At 45.3% G+C, this 19,777-nt stretch overlaps 2 protein-coding genes across 2 annotated transcripts; both read left to right on the forward strand.

Annotated features, from left to right (window-relative positions):
- Nucleotides 1–229: 229 nt before the first annotated feature.
- LOC120953313 (uncharacterized) lies at nucleotides 230–6,808 on the forward strand. The gene is made up of 4 exons (XM_040373127.2): nucleotides 230–950; nucleotides 4,518–4,643; nucleotides 4,745–5,035; nucleotides 6,538–6,808. The coding sequence occupies exons 1-4, from the start codon at nucleotides 905–907 to the stop codon at nucleotides 6,567–6,569; spliced, it is 495 nt and encodes a 164-aa protein (XP_040229061.2). The 5' UTR covers nucleotides 230–904; the 3' UTR covers nucleotides 6,570–6,808.
- A 6,442-nt stretch (nucleotides 6,809–13,250) lies between these two features.
- Nucleotides 13,251–18,097, forward strand: LOC120952125 (uncharacterized). Its single transcript, XM_049606970.1, has 4 exons — nucleotides 13,251–14,052; nucleotides 15,151–15,417; nucleotides 15,480–17,273; nucleotides 17,365–18,097. The coding sequence occupies exons 1-4, from the start codon at nucleotides 14,019–14,021 to the stop codon at nucleotides 17,415–17,417; spliced, it is 2,148 nt and encodes a 715-aa protein (XP_049462927.1). The 5' UTR covers nucleotides 13,251–14,018; the 3' UTR covers nucleotides 17,418–18,097.
- The last annotated feature ends 1,680 nt before the right edge of the window (nucleotides 18,098–19,777 follow it).

Consider the following 19,777-nt stretch of genomic DNA (forward strand, 5'->3'; position numbering starts at 1 on the left):
TTAGCTATCAGATTCGCGACAATTCGGACAGGAAGAAACCGGCTTCAGATGTCTGAAAAAAACTGTGTTGGACTACTGTAGGGGATGGTCAGTTACGGAAATGTAAATTAGTTGCTAACTGGAAATCGGGCCCCTCTGATTACCCGAAAATGGAAGCGTTGTGTTGTTGTGTTAACCCTCGAGTGACTCTGATGAAAGTAAAGGCAGGTTGGTTTAATCTACTCAATGAAATGAGGATCAATTTGTACGGCGATAAGAATGTCTGATTAAGAGATAAATTAGCATTAAATCATTTGGAGATGCAACGAGAACAACACATTATTCTCATGCAGAAAGCACTCAAGGGATGATTTGTTACATCACAAAGCGTCACACCGGTTCAAAACTGTCTGCAAAAAAACTCCAATCTTTCTCTCTTTTAATACCACCCTGGGTTTAGTATCCCCTCCATTTGCTGAAGCTTTGCGCTTTTTGTATTTCCACTCAATCTAATAAACATTGGACTTCCGATTTTCTCTCCCTCCCCCCTCCACTGCCTCTCAAGCCCGGGTCGAGCACCATTCGTACGGCATCAAGAACATTTCCCCCGCCCTTGCCCGACCACCCGTTCTTGCTGCACCTTGAACCGTGCAGACCACAACCGCGATCACCGCCGATCGCGACTTCGAGCCTTCATGAGCCTGTGCAGGACTCAACCAAGCGGTCAGTTAGCGTCGATTCTTCGCTGGCTCCGGACGAGTCGCTTGCGACACACAGCCCAACTGCCGAATCCGGAACTAGTAGGCCCCCGCGTAGCAGAGTGTAGCTAAAGTTGCAGTTCGACACGGTGTTTGTGTGTGGTTCGCAGAAGGCAAAGATTGGACGGATTTTCCAAGCATCCAAGGGTGGATCCAAGGGCTCAGCGATGGAACGGAATGGACGTGTTGCGGTTGTCGGAGTGTTGCTGGTCGGTGAGTAGCGCTGGTGATCCGTGATGCGTTGTTTCGTACCCAACCGCCTGTAATGAGTCGTAAAACCGCGGAAGTGTATCGCGCTAAACGCTGGTTCGCCGCTTGTTGTGTTGCCGTTGATTGAATCGTTCGTGGTGGAAAAGCACAGTGTCGATTGGCGGAGAGGGTAGTGAACATTACACTGCAAAGAATTATTCCACTGGGTGTGATATTAATTTTAAATGGCTTTGTATTCAAAAAGCACAAGAATGAGGTAGAAAATCGTCGAGCCAGAGAACAGAAAGACGATCAAAAATGGTTGTAAAATGTTAAGCATCCTTTTAAAATTCAAATTTTATCATTACGAGCCGTACGAAGTTCATCGTGTGAGGTTTAGAGGGCTTATTGCGAATTGTGAATGTTTTATTTAACGTTCTTTTCCGTATACTGATACGAGAAAACAAAAGCTGCAGAGGTGCTCACCTTAAACTAAGTATCTAATATTCCTTGAGCTTTAAAACCTCAATGTTTGCATCCTCAAAGTTGCTGCGTAAAAGCTCCCCCATTTGCCAAACAAACATACACTTTCCCTTGCACACGTGCGCGTTCAATCGCGCGCATCAACGCATCGGCAGAAGCGCTCCTCGCGCTACTTTCGCGAGTTCGCGGCGGGGCTGTTTGAACATCATCAGTGGCCGATACAAACATGCATACAAACACCACACCGCTCAAACTGGATGCTCAATGCGCAACACACACACAATTACATACCAGCGCAACCGAAGGATACGGCACGCGTCCTTTGATGAGTCATGCTGTGGGGAGTTGTTTTTGTTTGAGCCTGCCGCTGCGCTTACGCCTTGCTTTGCTCGCTTGCAATCGCGCGCCGTCCGAAGGTCTACAGCCCCGGAGGTGCAAGATGGAAGGCTGTATGGAAATGTGGAAAAACTTCTTCACCTTCAACGCAAGCCGAAGCAGCAGCAGCAGCAGCATGCGAGCGATGGCAGAAGGTTTCTTCTGCTCTTGTTGCGAAGCAACCAGAAGATTCGCCCCACTGACGTCATTGGCGATGCCTTTGTTGATGAGCTTTCAAATTTGCATGTGGCAATGTGTGCAATGAGTGCACGGGTTTTCTGCTTGTTTTTTTTTTTTTTTTTTTTTTTTTGTTTGGCACATTTGCACCAAGGAAACGAACCAATGAGGTCCGGAAATTGATTCATCAGCTGAGTGTGGTTAACATTGATTGTTGTGTCGGGGTTGGTTGATGATTTTATGATTGCAATTTAGAGTTCGCCACAAAGTAAGTGTTGAGGACTGTTTGTCAAGGAAGTGTCTCAGTTACGACTTGATAGCGATTAAAGAGGCGTAAAGGGAACAGAATTATTCCTCCAATGTCAATATAAAATACTGACTTCAATAGTACATCAAAGACAATGGTGTAGAAACTTTGGTTCAATGAGATAATATCTCTTTAGATTCGATTTTGTGGACAATCTATAAGATTCGTATATGTCAAGGATAGAATTATCTATATTTTTCAACTATTTCCAAAACAAATTCCTTATAAATTGTTTTAACTTTAATTCATTAAATCTCATTCACATTCATACTGCCTTGCTAAGTCGTTCACGTCGCAGACAGATCTCAAAGACTCTCCCATTTACATATTCCAACATAGGACCTCTTAGTTATGTTAATTGGACATACACATGATGCGAAAACAAAGCTATAAACATAATCATTGAATGTCGTCTGGAGACTGTAAAAAATCTCGTCTATCTCACCTGAATGGCTTCATCATACCTGTTCTACTATTAATCTTCCATCTAACACATCGCACCACTTGAAAACCAGCTCATGTTAGCAGTTGCTGTGTTTTGTATGCTTCTGTCTATTTGTATGTGTGTGTGTGTGTTTTTTTTTTGTATGCTATTGTTGCATGTTTTCACCACAGATTTGCACATTTCCATCAAATGGACACCCGCCGATAATCGCTGGCAAATAATTACCGAACGTGATCTGCTTTTGATTTGAGGCTAATTGAATTCGTCTTCCACTTTGCCCTGTACGCGGACCGAGCTGTACACGGGCTGTCAGTAAATAAAACAAAGAGAGAGAGAGATGAATAGAGAGGGAAGGAAAAAAGCTCCAGCATCCCTACCCCAAACACAACTAAGCCGAACAGATTCAGCCAGACCGTGTGCATTTGTGTGGAAGTTTGGTTGAATGTGGAGGAGAGAATGTGTGTGGCAGAAAAGCCTCACAAAATCGACAGCGGTCCGAATCTCGTCTCGTCCCCGGCGCTCGAAAGCCGCATCATTTCCATGAGGAAGGATTTCTCTTTTCGGGGGCATATTTATCTGATCGAGCTTGGAAAAATTTCCATCCAAACGATTTCCATGCGTAGCCGATACGGTTTTGGGTGGCAAAAAAAAGGTGAAGAAACCTGCCATGGCATGCCGAAAGTGGATGAGGTTTGTTGTCGATTGTGGACCAAATCGAGCCATATTTCACGCAACGGCAAGCGCGAACAGATTAGGGAACATCGCAGATATCAATTTTGTGTATGAAAGCAACATTAAACGCTTCAACAATCCTGCCTTCATTAAAATTGGTTAAAAATAAATATGTATCATTTATCATTACAATTCGTCCTTTATGATAACAATTTGCTTCATCAAAACCTTCCACTTTGCTCATTATAAAACAACATCACTCAGCTTCGTCCGTTTTCTATTATGCAACCGAGTCCGAGTTTCACCCATTTCGACCGTTAGTTTTTGGCAGAATTTATTGCCATCTCATAACTATTTCGCACCTCTGCATCCGATCCAACCCATCACCCCCCACTCGGAATGACCTTTTCCAGCAGAGCTCATTCCGTTACACAACAAAATCCGGTTCCGAATGGACCGCACTTCCTTTTCTGCGGCTCATTTTTCGCAACAATTCGCGATCTTTACGATCAACTGAGCCAAACACGATCGAACTGAACGTTTTCAAACCCCTCCGCTGCACAAAATCCAATTAAAAGCGCTTCCAAGCGGAAAAAACAAGCCCCCAAAACGTTCAAGTTCAAGGAACCAGCCGCGTCACGGCACGTCAGAGCCATCGCGCGCCCGCAAGTCAATGTCCCGCGCTCAACGCGCTCGTCATAAACGACCATCGTCCATTTGTGTGTTACTCGGTGGAGGTCATCGCTGGAGAAGTTTGATCGCACCGGGGCGATTGATTTTTGGGCTCGCGTTTGATCACAGCCTGGTGGCTGGCTATCATTATGCGAGGGCCACAATGCCGTTGGTCGTTGCTGTTTCCCTGCGTCTGCGTGCCACCGGTTTGCTAATGATGACCTAGTGATGGAAAACTGACCGCGAGGGACCATCATTATTAGACGTCAGGCCGGTCCAAAACGGTGCAATAATCCGATGCAATAATGCTTCGAAAGCGCGCGCGCGAGCGCGGGCTCACGCTCACACAGTTGTTGTGCGGGAAGCTAACGGTGTTGGGGCGGAATTATAGCCCTTCAAATCCAAACCACCTCTCCCTCCACTAACCCATGAAATGTTGTTTAATTTCCGTTCCCCACAGTGAGCTGCCTGGCGCTGCTGCTGCTAGCCGTACCGAGCCGAGCCGATGTCATTGCAAGGCGGGTTCGTCGCCAGAGTCCGTGGCTCCAGCGGGCTCCACTTACGTTCGCGCTGGGCAAGAAATTCGGTAAGCTACCTCCTACCCCTCACAAAAAAACCGCTGCGTTAAGACAAACGCTGCTCTAATCTACCCCGTACCGATCTGTCTATTATAATCAATCCCTTCAGCGCGGAATCGACCGGCAGCCAGTTCAGCATTTGCCCTCGAAACCAACACCGACTGGCGGGAGAACGCGGTGGAGCAAAGCCGACCAGCCCAACCGGTAGCGGTGCGTCCGCTTGCCGAGCTTTCGGCGGAAGTGACCGACAGCAAGCCGGCGCCACGATCGAGGGCCTTCTACGGCTGCATGTCGAACTGTCTCACGCTGTCGCAGTACAATCCGGTGTGCGGTACGGACCACACCACCTACCACAACGAGTACAAACTGGAGTGCGCCAACCGGTGCGGAGCAAAGCCCAGTAAGTGAGGAGCGTTTTGTACGATGGTGCTGTTTTGCAATGGCCAGTTTTGATGATTATCGCGATCATTAGATCGTGTAAACGGTTTACATGCTCGCCTTGATCTTAAGCTTTCTAAACGCCGTAATTGTCTGCTTTGCGTGACCTAAGCCCGATTGATGTTATGCCTTTTTTCCATTTTCTGTTCTAAAAACACGCACTTGGGCCTGTTGCTGTATGTATATTATTAGGAGTACCGATGAGGTTTTGGTGTTATCCAATCGTGATTTTTTTAAGGTGAAAAATGATGATTTTATAATAATTTAATGTTGGTCACAACTGGCGGCGTTCGTCGCCTGTTAGATTCGGTTCAGTTCAGTCCACCTTTCGGATCTTACTTTCAATTACTTTTCGTAGATACCAAATGACTTTCTGAGATATTCCAAGTGTACTTGGAAGTTCCTGATGTCTTTGTATAGGATCTTTACCGAGCACCGCCTTTAGTTGTAAGACATCCTCACATCCTTCGTCTTTTAAATCAAACAATTACGTTGTTTTAACCAAGCAAACCACTTCCGACAAGTTGTCTCATCTTGATCGTTATTAATTTCTTCTGCTTCTTCGTCTTCTTCTTCTTCTTCTTCTTGACGTAACGTGTATCTCGGACATACCGGCCTATATAGGCTTTCGTAGCACCTAGTTAGGCCTTGCTACGAAGGGACGAGTCATATGAGGCTTGAACCTATGATGATCATATTATTATGTCGTACAAGTTGACGACTGTACCACAGGCCCGCCCGGTTAGCTTAATTCTTCTTTCTTTAGCTTTGACGACTGTACCACGGGCCTGCCCCGTTTTGCTTAATTCTTCCTTCTTTAGCTTTGACGGCTTTATCAAGGGACCGCGATACACGATAACGTAAGGCAGACGTTTTTTTCCATAGTGCCAGAATTTCTCTTAAAAAACTCTTGAAGCATACCTTTTTACATAAAAATTGGCATGATTAGAGCTTACAAAAACGATCTTGTATCGAATGTGGCTCTTCAATATAATATTGCCTAATCAGTTGCAGTGACAATACCTGACATCAAAACACTTCGAACTTATTGATACTCGATTATAATTTTGCAAGTTTTGAAGAGACAAATCAAGGAACTGCAATACTCCAAAATAGCCTAAAGTTTAAATACTCATCGTTTCTTTCATACTTTTCCAAAAGCATCGTTCAAGCTTGCTTATTCCTCTACCTCCAACTCTACGTCTAACTAGAAGACCATTAACGAGCATCATAAAACCCATCACTTTCCCCCCTAAATGATCCCAAAACACCGACCGTATCAGCATTTGAAAGTGAAACGAAACTATGCGCACACATAATTCCACACATAATTTGAACGACACTGAAACCGTTTCCACGTCTGCGCCTAATGAGCCATATGGAGGAGTGCCAGCGGGGGCCAGAAATGCTTGCCTAATAATCTATTAACTGTTTTTCTTTACCCTTTCTTTTGTTTTCCTACAGGAGTTTCGATCAAAAAGTCGGGCATTTGCTAGGCCAGCCACAGCAACCTGTCGCTTCTGTCCGATGCATCCGAGACGCACCCGAACGTCGCAGCATTGCATTGCTCACCCTCCCACTAGACTAAGAAGCCCGACTAGACGCAAGGCGACTGGATGCGTACAAAAAGGGGGTAGATAGGCGAGCGAAGATTTCTAATTTATTTCTAGTTTTTACACCACACCCGGTAGCGAAAATATGGCACAAAAATAATAAACAAAATCGCTAAACACAACACCGCCCATCATCCGGTATCATTTCGTTATGCGTTGGCGTTTTTTCCTCCTAATGAGGAGAAAATTTCAATTTCGATCAATATGGTCCACCGTGTGTGTGTATCTGTGCACGTGTGTGGATATCTAACGAGAAGCCGATTGATCGTTTCCATCCGCATTAGCCCTCCCGCAGTGTCACCTTAAGAGGGAAGATGAAAAAAACGTGCCGGAAAAATGGGAAAAAGTACCGTTTCGCCTTCCGCCGCGCGAGGGATGAGCATCAGGCACTTGCGCAACCACGTGCGCCGAGCGGTTCCACGTGGCAGGCATTGTCGTCGTTAATGGCATGATTAATTGGCAGCGTTTAGGCTGCGTGCTGGCTGGCGGAGCCAAATCGAGCCAACAAGGGCTTTTTTTTCGCCCGCACTAATGCCGAACCGATTAATAATGGTGGCGGAAAGATGGTTTACGTGAAAGAAACCACATCGAGCACGGTACGTCACGGGTGGTTATTTCCTGTAAAGTTGAGCCCATGAGTCCCACGCACTTCCAGCGGGTGGCGTAATTATGTTCATGCTGTGATGAGCTTTTTTGGTTTGTTTAGTGTTTGGATAATTACCAGAAACGAATGTTTTGTTTCTTTAGCTTTCAGTGTTATGCCATTGTTTTGTTGTTATTTGTGTTATTTGGAAAATTGCTAGAGTCTTTTCACCAATCCGGAATGATTCGGTTCATCTCTAATAGTTCATTGTCCAAATAGTATCCTCGTGTTAATCGATATGATGTGAACAAATTAATAGTATATTTAAAAAAAAACTAATACATTATTTAAAACTTGCATAACAATATGAAAAAAATATAAAAAAAAATAAAAAAAATAGAGCAAAACGTATATTACAACAATCAAACACATCTCAAACATCTTTAAAGCATTCGTTGTAGATTAAATCTAGATCGAGTATGTTTCACAGCAAGCTGAATTTGATTCACATTTCTTCTCATCCCAGCAAATGATTCCAAAACCTCCGTAATGACTTATTCACCACGGTATGAGATTAAAGCGCTATTAACGCCCCCTAAAGTTAAATGGCATGACAAGTCCATTCTCAAGAACATTACTTCCACTGCCCTGTCATTTCACCACCGTAACAGCACATTCTCCATCGACACTTCACTTGGAATTGGGTTACACAGTGGATTTGCCCAGCCCCATGTACCTTCTTCGCTTCAAACGAACTGCCCTGTGTTCTTACGGCCCTTTCAAACCAGCGACTACCACTCACCAGTCTCTCCGTTCCCCCGGGTGAGGGCAGTAAATACGCATATTTTAACACTTCACTTCAAACCCCGCCAGGAAGTGACCACCGAAATGATGCCGTTAAACTCCTCCCACTGCAATCGGTGCAATCGCTACTGCTGCTGCTGCTGCTGCTACTGCCCCACAAGCTCAAAACGGAAACGTTTCATTAGCCTCAAAAGTAAGGGAATGATCGGTCGGAGGAACAGAAAGAAAGACACTAAAAAAAAACATCCCAAACCCCAGCCGCCCTCACAAGCTGACGAAATGTACGACAAGCACAAACCCACGAGCGCGTACCGAGCCGTAATTGAAGCAAGGCAAACGAAACGACCAGGATGGAACGAAATGACGGGAAGCCTCAATCGGCTGAACTTTGGCGTCTAGGCCAGCTTTAATGGCCGTGCGGGCGATGTGAGTTGCGATTGCAAGCGGCAGTCGATGCCAAAAATCATGTCAATGTAATTGGGCCAAATCGGGTGGTGGTTCTTCTTCTTTTCTTTCAAACCTATGCTTTGGGGTCGGGGTTTTTTTGTTTCGATTCGTGTTTTTGCGCCAGCATCTTCCGATACGAAGTGGCGAAAAACAGCAAGGCAAAAGAAAGGCTAGCCAAATAGATGGGACGCGGGGTTTTTTTTTTTGTCTGGCGTAGAAGGGGGTATGGCTCAAATTGCTGCCTCTGTTTGATTAGCATGGTGGACGAAAAGAAAAATAAACAAAAAATAAACACGTGTTTATTGTGGAGAAGTGTGCAAAAACATTTCATTGGTACAGTGAACGGGGAAAAGGTTTAACATCGCGATCGAGATAATCGCTATCGCATCGGTAAGATGATCGTAGTTACACTTTTGCTTAGGGACTATAGAGACACATTTACAATTTTTTGGGGTTATTTTATTAAATTGTTGCATTTTTATATTGTTTCTATTACTTTTATAATAATTAGCAATTATTGGAGATGATTGGAGTTTTGGAGATATTTTTTCTTTATCACATGGCTTAATATAGAAAAAACAATTATCTGAAAATTTCAGAACTCTTGTAACCTACAGGGTATATCATATATAAAAAAATAAAATATAAAATATAATAAAAAAGTAAGCTTACAACTAAATCTGATTAAGTTGTTTTTAAAAGTTTCTAAAATAATGACTAAGATATACATACAAATAAAGTGGATAATATATAACATAAAAATACGAAAAAACATAGAAGTTAACAAACCTCTAATAAAAAAGCAAAAAACAATAAATAATTAACTCCTTTTCAGCAGTTATAGCCATAAAAAAAATCATAAAACTACAGTGTGCCTATGTATGATTCCCTACAAATACTAAAGAAACAAATCGAACATCAACACAGAAAATGTCCCAAAACGCAACACTTACTTTCGTTCGCACTGGTTAGTGCTAATGGGAGTTTTCTCACACACTCACTCACCCCTGTCTTTGCACCCTTAACCGAGCTGTTTTGATTAGCATCGATCAGAGTCCTCACCTAATGAGACGTGGCGCATAGCCTCCGGCATGCCCTAACCTCATTCATCAAGAACTCTCGCGACCGGCATCACTCCACACAGGGCAATTGCTAGTTGTATGTGTACCAAAGGGGGAATTCCAGTCTCTTTTCAAGCTGCTAAAGTAAACATCAACTGCCCGATAAATCTCCCGGGGCGGAGACGTTTATCCGGCCATCCGATCGAACGCATCTCGTCACGCACCAGTCACTGCAAGAACGGTGTGCAATCTTCAGTGCGTGAAGATGCTTAAGTCTCCCTGTTCCCAATGGTTCTTCATCCGTCCCTTCCCTTTGGGGCAAGCTGTTTTGACTCCGTGTCAAGTGTTTGTCTGTTTGGGTTTAATGATTGGGAATTTCCTGCTTTGGGCTGTTCACTTTTGCTTCCACCACAAACAGCAAACTAATAAAAAGATGCAACAATCAAACCATACTCTCCTTTAGACATACAAACACCCCCCGCCGCCAGGCCCAGTAGAAAGTGATGGCAGATTTCTACACCATTCAACTGCTTTTGCCTCGATCGAGCCCAGCGGACCAGGCGAGGCGTCTTCTGTGCATTACTGGTGAAAATGAAAGCTCACGAACTCGTTCACACACATGCTCTCATGCATCATTAGCCTGAGCCTTGGCAGAAATTATTTCCTTCTGCTCCAAATTATTGATTCGCTGGTCACGGTCAAAGGCGTGTGAAGATGGCCGCCCTGCGAGCGTTGAAAAGATGTGATGTGACCGATCGCGGCTTTTGGATGCGCTCGATGCATAATTACTATGATTTGCGGTAATTGATTGTGTGGTGTCTGCCAGGACATTAATTTACCCCGGTGAAAGCTGAGAGCATTTTCCCTTTTTTCTTCGCACATTTGAAGCGGAATTGCGAGACAAATATTTAGGAAATGGTTCAACAAATAAATGTACTTAACGAATGTGGGTTTCTGATTGTATTATGTTGGGCAATGTACCTGCATCTGTTGTGCCTTTTCATAACCTTTCATTTTATGCTGCAAGCCACCAGGGGCAACAACTCAACTGCAAAACATTTTAATTAAAGCTTCATTAAAAGTGGTGCAACTTGTCCAACAATAGCACATCTCACCCTCCCTCTCAAAAGACACGGCGCTCAAAAATCCCTTTTACCTTTCGATATAATTTTTCCCTACTCCATCATGGGCCGTTTGCGGAACGGCCGTTTGCCCATCCGTTCCGTGCTTTATTGATTTCTTTGGCATTTTTGGGAAGAGTTTTACCATTAGCGAGATTTTTCATTACACTCTGTCTCTCTCTCTCTCTCTCTCTCTCTCTCTCTCTCTCTCACTCTGTCTGTCTTTTGCTCTCCCTAATAATTAACTCCCCATGCTGGCAGGTACGCGCACTCACCGGTCCGCGAAAATAAAATAAAAATCTACTCCACAACCTCTGTATGTGCAGCTTCCGCCAGCCTCTGTATCTGGAGCCTATCATGTGCGGCTGGCCCGATGCTTTTGGGGCTAGAGAAACCCATAACGGCACCAATCGGATGTGTATGCGCGTGTAGGAACAGAGAAAGTGATCGCGTCTCTGACCTCAAATTTAATTTCGATAATGCACCTGCACGATCTTCCTTCTTTCCATTTTTTTTTTCGCCAAACAATTCCAAAGATGCTAACCAAAGAGTGTATTGTTACCGTTTGGGGCTTGTTTTCCTTTTTTTTTTAATTTTGCTGTCTCTCTGCCGTTTTCAATTAATTTTCAGCACATGACTCCCCGGAACCCATTAAAAACCCGTTCCGTCTGTCCTGTGCCGCGCTCTCCGTTTTTCGTGCTCTGAGCCACCCAGATGGCAGGAAAATCAAAACAATTAATGCGCGTTTAAAAAGCATCGACCGCCAGACAGGAGGGTGAAAAGAAGAGGAAGAAAGACAAGCGGGAAAAATCAGTGAAATGAAAACGAGCCGCAGTGTTGGAGACGGGTAAGAAACTGCTCGTATCAGACAGGCAGTTGGGCGGTGAAGTTGCATTTTCCGAAATCAAACCCGAGAAAGACAAAAAAACGATTGCCATTGGTAGCAGATGAAAACATTCGAAAAATGAACCCCTCGTGGCGCCTATGAAAGACGTGCCAGGGTGCGTGAACATTTGGTTGGGTGTCGTTTCATAACGAAATGCAACCTGCAAAGCGTGTCACCGGCGGCGGTAAATTCGACGAGACTGTTTCAATTAAACCGACCCGACCCGGGGGGAGATTTTCTGCATTTAAACCTCTGAAACCCGCGGCCGGTACGGTGTCGATTTTACCTTGTACAGTGAAAAAATTAAACCTTTCCAGCTTGTATCAGTCGGCATTGCTTACTGTTTTACTTTCTTTCAATTTGTAATCGGTTCAGTATCGTGACAGCTGTGTCGTTTCGGGGCCAAGCGTCCCATACGATGCATCTATTAGTTTGGATTTATTTTGATTAGTTCAAGTATTTCGGTCGTTGTATAATTTTCTATAGCTTATCGATCTTAGGCTTATTATCTTAAATTATACAGCCTAACTCTCTTTTCTTTTGTCAAATAAACGAAGTAATAATGAGAAATTCAAATGATTCATCACTATGAAATTTACGGTAAAAAATTACAAAACATTCAGTTCAAGATAAAATAAACCAAAAATCGAACAAAATAGATGTGCAAATTGATGTTCAATAGCACACAGTTGAATTATAAAAAGGAGACAATAAAGTGCAGTAACAATAAACAAAGATAATAAAAAAGCTCTAAATTATTCAAGCATTGTAAAAGAAATTAAAGAATACAAATTGAGAAATTGAAAAAAACACGCCTTAAAATACAAAAATTTAAACTGAGTGCTAACATTAACCAACACAAATGACAAGAAATAAAAAATTCTAAAATGAATTTTAAATACAAGAAACAAACCTATACAATTTACGCTCAATGGGGATAACACAAGAACAACGATAAAATACATTTTAAAAACCTTTAAAAAGGCACAAATAAAAGTCACAATTGAATATAATTCCCCAACCAATTGCCAATAAATATCAGCAGAAAAACACAGGGACAGGTGACAATTGCTTTCTATCACCAAAACATGTCATTTTTCTACCCTGCTCGCTCTCACAATGGTCCATTTTACTTTCGTTTCACGTTTCATGAGCAGCCGGCATAAGAAACAGGTACGATGCTTGCCTCAGGTCTGAGCTGGAATTGAAAATCATTTTGCTCTTCACCTCGCCAAACCAATGCAATAAATCAAAGCCTTATCTAGGTCCTCTTTAACAAATGGACACAAAACGAGACGCTTGTTGTATGTCGGTGAGAAATATTGTGTTACTTTAATGCTTCCGTATTACCTTCGAACGGTTCGACTGAACTTACTCACACACACACACACACATGCACACGGAGCACAGTCGAAGAATTTCCCCGCTTTTCTATCGTGTGCGTACCAAATTATTCGGCTCCATCCAGCGGCCACCCCAAAACAAAAAAAAAAACAAACCCCAACCCCAATGGAAAGAGTGAGGAGAAAGAAAAGCCAAACGTACAGCGCGAAAGCTCACCCGGGCCGGGCCCGAACTGCCGAACGGTGTCAAGAAAGTGGAGATCAAAAGCGAAGATCGAAACACAGCTAACGATCGCACGCGGAAAAGGAATCGGTGGCTCGGAGAGGTCGTAAACCGTAAACAGCTACTACGCACTCGAACACTCGGTGGACGGGTCCAACGGGGATGGGAAAACTCCTCTTCCCTCCCCATGGAAGGGGCTGGGGATCGGCGCGAAAATGTTTCAAAATTTTGTACACCCGCCCGGGGAAGGTTTATTCATTGGCCAGCGCTTGCCCGGGACGGAAGCCGTGTTGTGCTGTGGGTAACGAAACTAGCGGAAAAGGTTTTAGACAACGCACGACGTGTGAAGCGTGTTCGTCGCGTCACAGTGACTTGGAAAAAAGGGTTTGCCACCTTTCACGCGTGTACGGTGGTCGCGACAAGCAGTGTGTAAAACGTGCATGTGCTGGGTGCCAAAGAAAAACGGAATCCCAAGACGCGAACAAAGAACAACAAATCTAATCAAAGTGAAAATCCTTGTTCTGGAAAACTACCCGAACAAATTATAAAACTATTAGCGAGTGAGAGTGTGTGTGTGCGTGTCAGAGTTCTGGTGAAAACGCTGCTGGGAAAACACGTTTGAGATCCACGCAGAAAGCAAAAAGGCACCGGGTCGGAACGTGCTAGACACAGCGACAAACCTTCCCTGCAAAGATTGAAAAGGTGGAAATTAATTTTCACGTGTGAACGTGTGCTGTACGTGTGTAGCATTGTGGAAGCGGAATTCTGTGAGCGCGGCCGGAAAAACCAACTACCGGGTTCCTTGACATCCACAGGCAAGACGAACGTGCGTTGCGAGTGACGAAGAACAAAAAATAAACCACGATGCGATCCTTGTGGTTGTTTCTACTGGTGGCAGGTAAGCGCGGACGGCCGGGGACGGTCGCACAGGCAGCCCTTGCCGTTTGTAATTTAAAATGTGTCCCACACGCTCCGGTTCGTGCGCGGGTTTTTTGCATTGGTGGCCAACTCATTATACCAAATTACTTCGCTTAGCGTTTCGGTTCCGTTTATGGGGGTTTCCTTCTTTCGATTTTCATCTCATGTGTTGGCTGCTGTTTGAGATGGCATTTGCAATTAATTCTCGGCGGCAGTGGAATTTGGTTTTGTGGCGAGAATGGGGGTTTGATTTTTTGAAGAAAATTAATTCCACCAGCTGTTTTTTTCTTCTCTAATTGCAATCTTGTTCTTTGAGATTGCAGAATCAAACGTAGTAGAGGAAAAACGATATCAGTGAAAAAGTGTTTTATTCGTCGGGATTTATGTCTGCTGAGTTTTTTTTTGGAATACCAAAGATCGGAAATCAAGATAGTGCAACCGAAAATAGTCACAGGAAATAGTCTAAAAAATGTTAAACAGGAGATTACAATTCATCTGCATGCATTTTGAATTATCACAAATGATGTTTGTAAATCTTTATTCAAATTGAGTAATTCATCACTCAAAATTCTAACTAATTCCAATGCCCAAAAGTTAGCTTTGAATATATTAATGAGTTTAATTCAACTGCAAAATTGTCACAATTTAAGAAAAACTCTTATTTTAGTCCATTTTGACGCTTTCAGAAAGATATTTTTGTTAAGGTACATAAGATTAGGTTCAAAGTACGGACCTACTGAAGCTCTGACGCAATTGAACGCTCAACCCTATTAATAAGAAGATTTTTTCAGGGATTCATATTAGAAAGAAGGAGGGCTTTTATTAACACTTTCTTACGGGTAGTGAGCTTTACGTGATGGAAATTGGACCAATTCACCAACCTTTTTGGACAGGCAAGCTTAAAATTCCTATTGGATTCCAAATGAGTCTGTCCAAAAAGAGTGTTTTAGAGCCCACTGCACATAATGTTGACTTCCCGTAGGAAAGTGTTCTATAATTATCAAAACTCCTGTGAACTGCAGTATGTGCACAAATTCAGAAAAGTCATATTCTAAATCAATAACTTTCCCCTTCCTAGCGCCACTGGTACTGGCGGAGGATAAGCTTAAAAAGCCCAACCCCGCCGTAGCGCCAGCGGTGGCCTCCACGTCCAAGATCGCCGACAGCGTCGCCAGCCCCAGCGTGACCGAGTACAAAAAGACGCTCATCCGCAAGCCGAAGCGTTCGAACGGTGAGATTCCGCTGCTGATCATCCGTCCGGTGGACAAGCGGCGCAAGATCTACTTCAAGGAGCCGACGGTGAAGATCGCGTCCGGCGGTGTGGCCACGTATGGCACCTATCCTGGTAAGCAATTCGGTCGCTTTAGATTGCTGCCGCTTTAGACTAATTGACGATGGGCCTTTCAGAGCTTCATACGAACGACGGTGAGATGTTTACGCTCGAGCACATGCTGCCGATCCTCAGCCTGGAGGGCATGCTGAAAGGGTTCTCCAAGCACGGTCCGAACCACTTCGTACCCTCGCCACAGTTCAAACCGTCCGACATCCATCACCTGGTGGCGCCCCAGAAGACGAAGGAAGAGTATCACCATCAGCTCGCGCCGCTAAAACCGAGCCAGCTGCTGTCGATCTCGCACAAACCGGCCGAGGCCGTGCCGGCCCAGACGCTACCATCGCCGCCGCCCCCGAACTACGTACCGGCCGTAAATTCTGAAGATCAGCTACTGAAACTTGGTCAACCACAGCCTTCCTTTTCGCCCCTGGTACAGGACAAGCCGGCGTTCGTCAAGCCCGAGCAGCTGCCCGCCAGCTTCAACTTCAAGGTGCAGGAGGAGGTCGGCCACTACAAGGTGAACGCGATCCCGCTGTCGAAGCCGCCGGCGGCGTCCGAGCCGCAGCACCACCATCAGCACCACCATCCGGCCCATCAGCAGCACCATCACTACGGGCAGCCGACGGCCGGGGGCGCCACCAGCTACGTCGGCAGCCAGCAGGGTAAGTCGCCCCAGCCGCCCCAATCGCAGCCGCTCTACATCCATGCAGCGCCACCGGCCACCGACCACCACGCGTCCAGCAGTGGCAGCAAGTGGCAGGAGGTCGTCCCGAAGAAGTCCCCGCAGGTGTCCGTGTCCACCAACTTTTACCATCCGAAAACGATCGTCACCGAGCAGGACCAGTCGCAGCACACGAAAGCGTACGCGCAGGCCCAACAAGCGGTAGCAGCACCGCCGTCCCAACAACAGCCAACCGTGCAGACGCATCTGAGCTACTACTTCCCGAAGGAAGAGTCGGCACCGCAGTCGGCCCCGGTCGCCCACCACCAGCACGGCCAGCAGTCGGCGACGTCGTACAGCAATGTGCAGGCGAGCGGTAGTGCACCGACCGGCGACCATCTTGCCGACACGCCCGCCGAAAAGCCCATCCACAAGACGTACAGCTCGCACATTAAGCAGAAGTACCAGAAGCAGCACCATCAGCAGCCGCACGTCTTCATCCAGAAGTACTTCGAGTTCCCGTCCAAGCCCGGTACGCACCAGAAGAACGTCGTGAGCGAGTTCCACGGTTCGCACGGTAACGAGACGTCCGACCATCAGCATCTGCCCGAGCCGCAGGCCTACGCCGCTCCCCAGTATCTGCCACTGCCCCAACCACAGGCCCTTCATCAGCCACAGCACGCGGTCAATGGCGGTCCGGGGGCGCAAACGCTTCACCTGCAGCTGCACCACCCTGTACATCATCCGGTGCACCATCCGATGCATCACGGTGGACCTGCTCAAAGCTACTGGAAGTTTGGGCGTCGCAACCAGGACACGGCCCAGGCAGTCAAACCAGTGGTAGAGCACACGAACGAGCCGGACCATCACGATAGCCAGCATGCCGGTTCGGTGCTGCGCCCGGTCAAGCACACGACAGTGACCATCGGAACAAGCACGGAGTCGGCGCCATCCACCGGCAAGGACAGCAAGGACGGACAGCCCCAAGCTCAGGATCGTATCGATCAGGGTGCGCAGACGACCAACAGCACTGCCAGTGCGTCCACCAGTGCGCCGACCCGAACGCCCAAGCAGATCCAGCACGGCTGCGAACGGCGCTGCATTCGCAACACGGTCGCCCAGGCGTACGAGCCCGTGTGCGGCACGGACGGTGTGACCTACTCGAACCGGGGCAAGCTGCGCTGTGCCCGAACGTGCGGTAATGACGGTAAGCAGCCGAAGATCATCTCTCCAGCTCCAAATTGGAACTAAATACCTTGTGTTCATGCCACATTTTCGGTGTTTCTTTCTTTCTCCAGATCTCGAGATACGATCGTACGGCGAATGTTCCACGACCTCGCGGAACGCATAATTGACCTGTGCCTGGCACAAACGGGCCCACAGCAGATAGTTTCATTTCCGCTTTCACTCATTCACTCAGGCTGCCGGCAGTAGTAGTAGTTACCCTCGATTATGGAGTGTGGAACGGAAATGATGCTGCCAACAACACACACCAGCGGTGGGGCATGGTAATCTCTTAAACGGTGAAACAATATCGATTGCCGCCTGATCCATTGCCGTGTTCATCTTTCCTGGGGTTTTTTCCTCCTCCCGCCGTAAATTGTTTAAACATCGATCGGGAAAATTCGATCGCTTCGAGCGCGGGCAACCTGAGAGCTGAGTGATTGGGTGGAGAGTGAGAGAGAGAGTTACCTGTTTTGATCCAATTGGCGATCAGGGAAAGAAGAAAACGTAATTAGTGATTTATTTATTTATTGGATTCCTCACCTCGGGAACCGTTGCTTTGTTACCGGGTTTTCTCTTCTTTTGGTTTTCTTTTGTTTTTGTTTTTTACAATCAATTCATTTGCAGTCGAATCGACTCGAACACACCTACACATCTACAGACATATACACACACATCTACAGACAGACACGCTTAGATATGTAAGATTATTTTAATTTCCTTGCGCAATCTCTTTCATGTGGTTGGCAGGAGGCAGTGGAGTAGACGTGCGGATGAATAAAATGGTGATGATGATTAATAATAAAACTTAGAAAGAATGTTTTGCTTAGCAAAGCGAACTGGTGAAAGAACGGGATACTTTTATGAGGTTATGATGATTAAAAGGTGTGAAATATCCAGTGTGGTGATACTGATTATTTTGTGAATGTACGAGGAACGCGAGGAATATTGGAAGACATTCGAGAGGCTGCCAAAGGTTTCTGATAACGGATTTAAGCATACATTATCATATCAGACTTACCGGATGACCTAAAACATGGCCAGGAAGATGCCAGATATTCAAAAAATAAATCAAATTATGCCGTTCTAACACGTTCATTAGCAAAAGGACTAGGACTAGATGTTTGCTGCTTGGGATCCCGCTCCTCGCCGAACGTGTTGAGCACGCCAGGGTGGCATTTATCACGGGAACCTTAAACGGAACCATCGACTGTCCTGAGCTGCTTTCGTGGATTCACCTCTATGTTCCTGCCAGAATACTCCGTCGCCGGTCAATGCAGGCAGTCGCTGAAACCCGAACAACCTTTGTCTTTCGTAACTTCCTTATTTGTATGTGCCGTCTACTAAATTCAGCTGACGATCTCTATAAGCCTAGAATGACGATAGCAGAACTGACTTCACGTTTAAGTGTTCGAAATGCGTCCAACAATAACAATATATACATGTTCTGTTCGTTATTTAATGTATATTGTAATCAAAATTTGACTCGAGAGAGTTTTATAGTCCATCGATTAATAAACACTAAACTAAACTAAACTAAAATTGAACGATATCTCAGCCGATGTATCTTCAACATTCGGATACAATTTGATTTAAATTAGCAGCATCACTAGGGTCTAATGGACATGTATTGAATATATTTTTGAATATTACTAGTCAACATGTGCTCTTCTCGCATCCGAAAATACTGGTTTCGGACCACATCACGATCCTTATTTGGTGGGATCCTGGGTTAGATCTAACGAGTTAGCTATCTACTACGAGAATGTCTATTAGAACCAATTTCGTAAGAAAATTTATAAACTCTAAAATACTTGCAACACACTCGATTAAATTCATATACATAATGGGGATCGATCCAAATGGAAAATCAACATTAACCGTTTACCTAATTTGGGCGCATTTTATGTGGAAATTTACGTGTTTATCGTGATTTTAGAATTCTAAACAGGTTAGAATATATTCTGCAACCATAAAATCTTTTATTAAAAAAAGTTTTTCTCTTCTTCGTCTTCTTCTTCTTCTTCTTCTTCTTCTTCTTCTTCTTCTTCTTCTTCTTCTTCTTCTTCTTCTTCTTCTTTTTCTTTGACACAACAACCGTTGTCGGTTAAGGGCTGCCTCTACCATTAGTGGGCTTGGCTTTCAGTGACTTACTGACTACACATAGCCGGATAGTCAATCCTACGTATGGGGGCACGGTCCAGTTGGGGATTAAACCCATGACGGGCATGCTCGTACGACTAGTTGATGAATGTACTAGAGATGGGTTCTGCGGATCGCACCCACGGTTCCGCTCCGGTTCCGGCAAGTATGATTCCGATTTTGATTCCAGAGAGAAGGAATCGCTAGTTCCACCGGAATCGTCGGAATCGTCCAGAATCGTCTGAAATCGTCTGGAATCGTGCGGAGTCGTTCGAATAGTATGGAATCGTCTGGAATCGTCCGGAATCGTCGTAATCGTCCGGAATCGTCGGAACAGTCGGAATC

This window comes from Anopheles coluzzii, chromosome 2 (assembly GCF_943734685.1).
Source record: "Anopheles coluzzii chromosome 2, AcolN3, whole genome shotgun sequence".
Lineage (NCBI taxonomy): Eukaryota > Metazoa > Arthropoda > Insecta > Diptera > Culicidae > Anopheles > Anopheles coluzzii.

Excerpts from the sequence above, each read along its gene's own strand:
- LOC120953313 (XM_040373127.2), top strand. The coding sequence starts at position 905 with ATGGAACGGAATGGACGTGTTGCGGTTGTCGGAGTGTTGCTGGTCG. Across the intron at positions 4,644-4,744 it reads CGCGCTGGGCAAGAAATTCG|CGCGGAATCGACCGGCAGCC; the intron begins GTAAGCTACCTC and ends CAATCCCTTCAG. Across the intron at positions 5,036-6,537 it reads CCGGTGCGGAGCAAAGCCCA|GAGTTTCGATCAAAAAGTCG; the intron begins GTAAGTGAGGAG and ends GTTTTCCTACAG.
- LOC120952125 (XM_049606970.1), top strand. The coding sequence starts at position 14,019 with ATGCGATCCTTGTGGTTGTTTCTACTGGTGGCAG. Across the intron at positions 14,053-15,150 it reads GTTGTTTCTACTGGTGGCAG|CGCCACTGGTACTGGCGGAG; the intron begins GTAAGCGCGGAC and ends TCCCCTTCCTAG. Across the intron at positions 15,418-15,479 it reads CACGTATGGCACCTATCCTG|AGCTTCATACGAACGACGGT; the intron begins GTAAGCAATTCG and ends TGGGCCTTTCAG.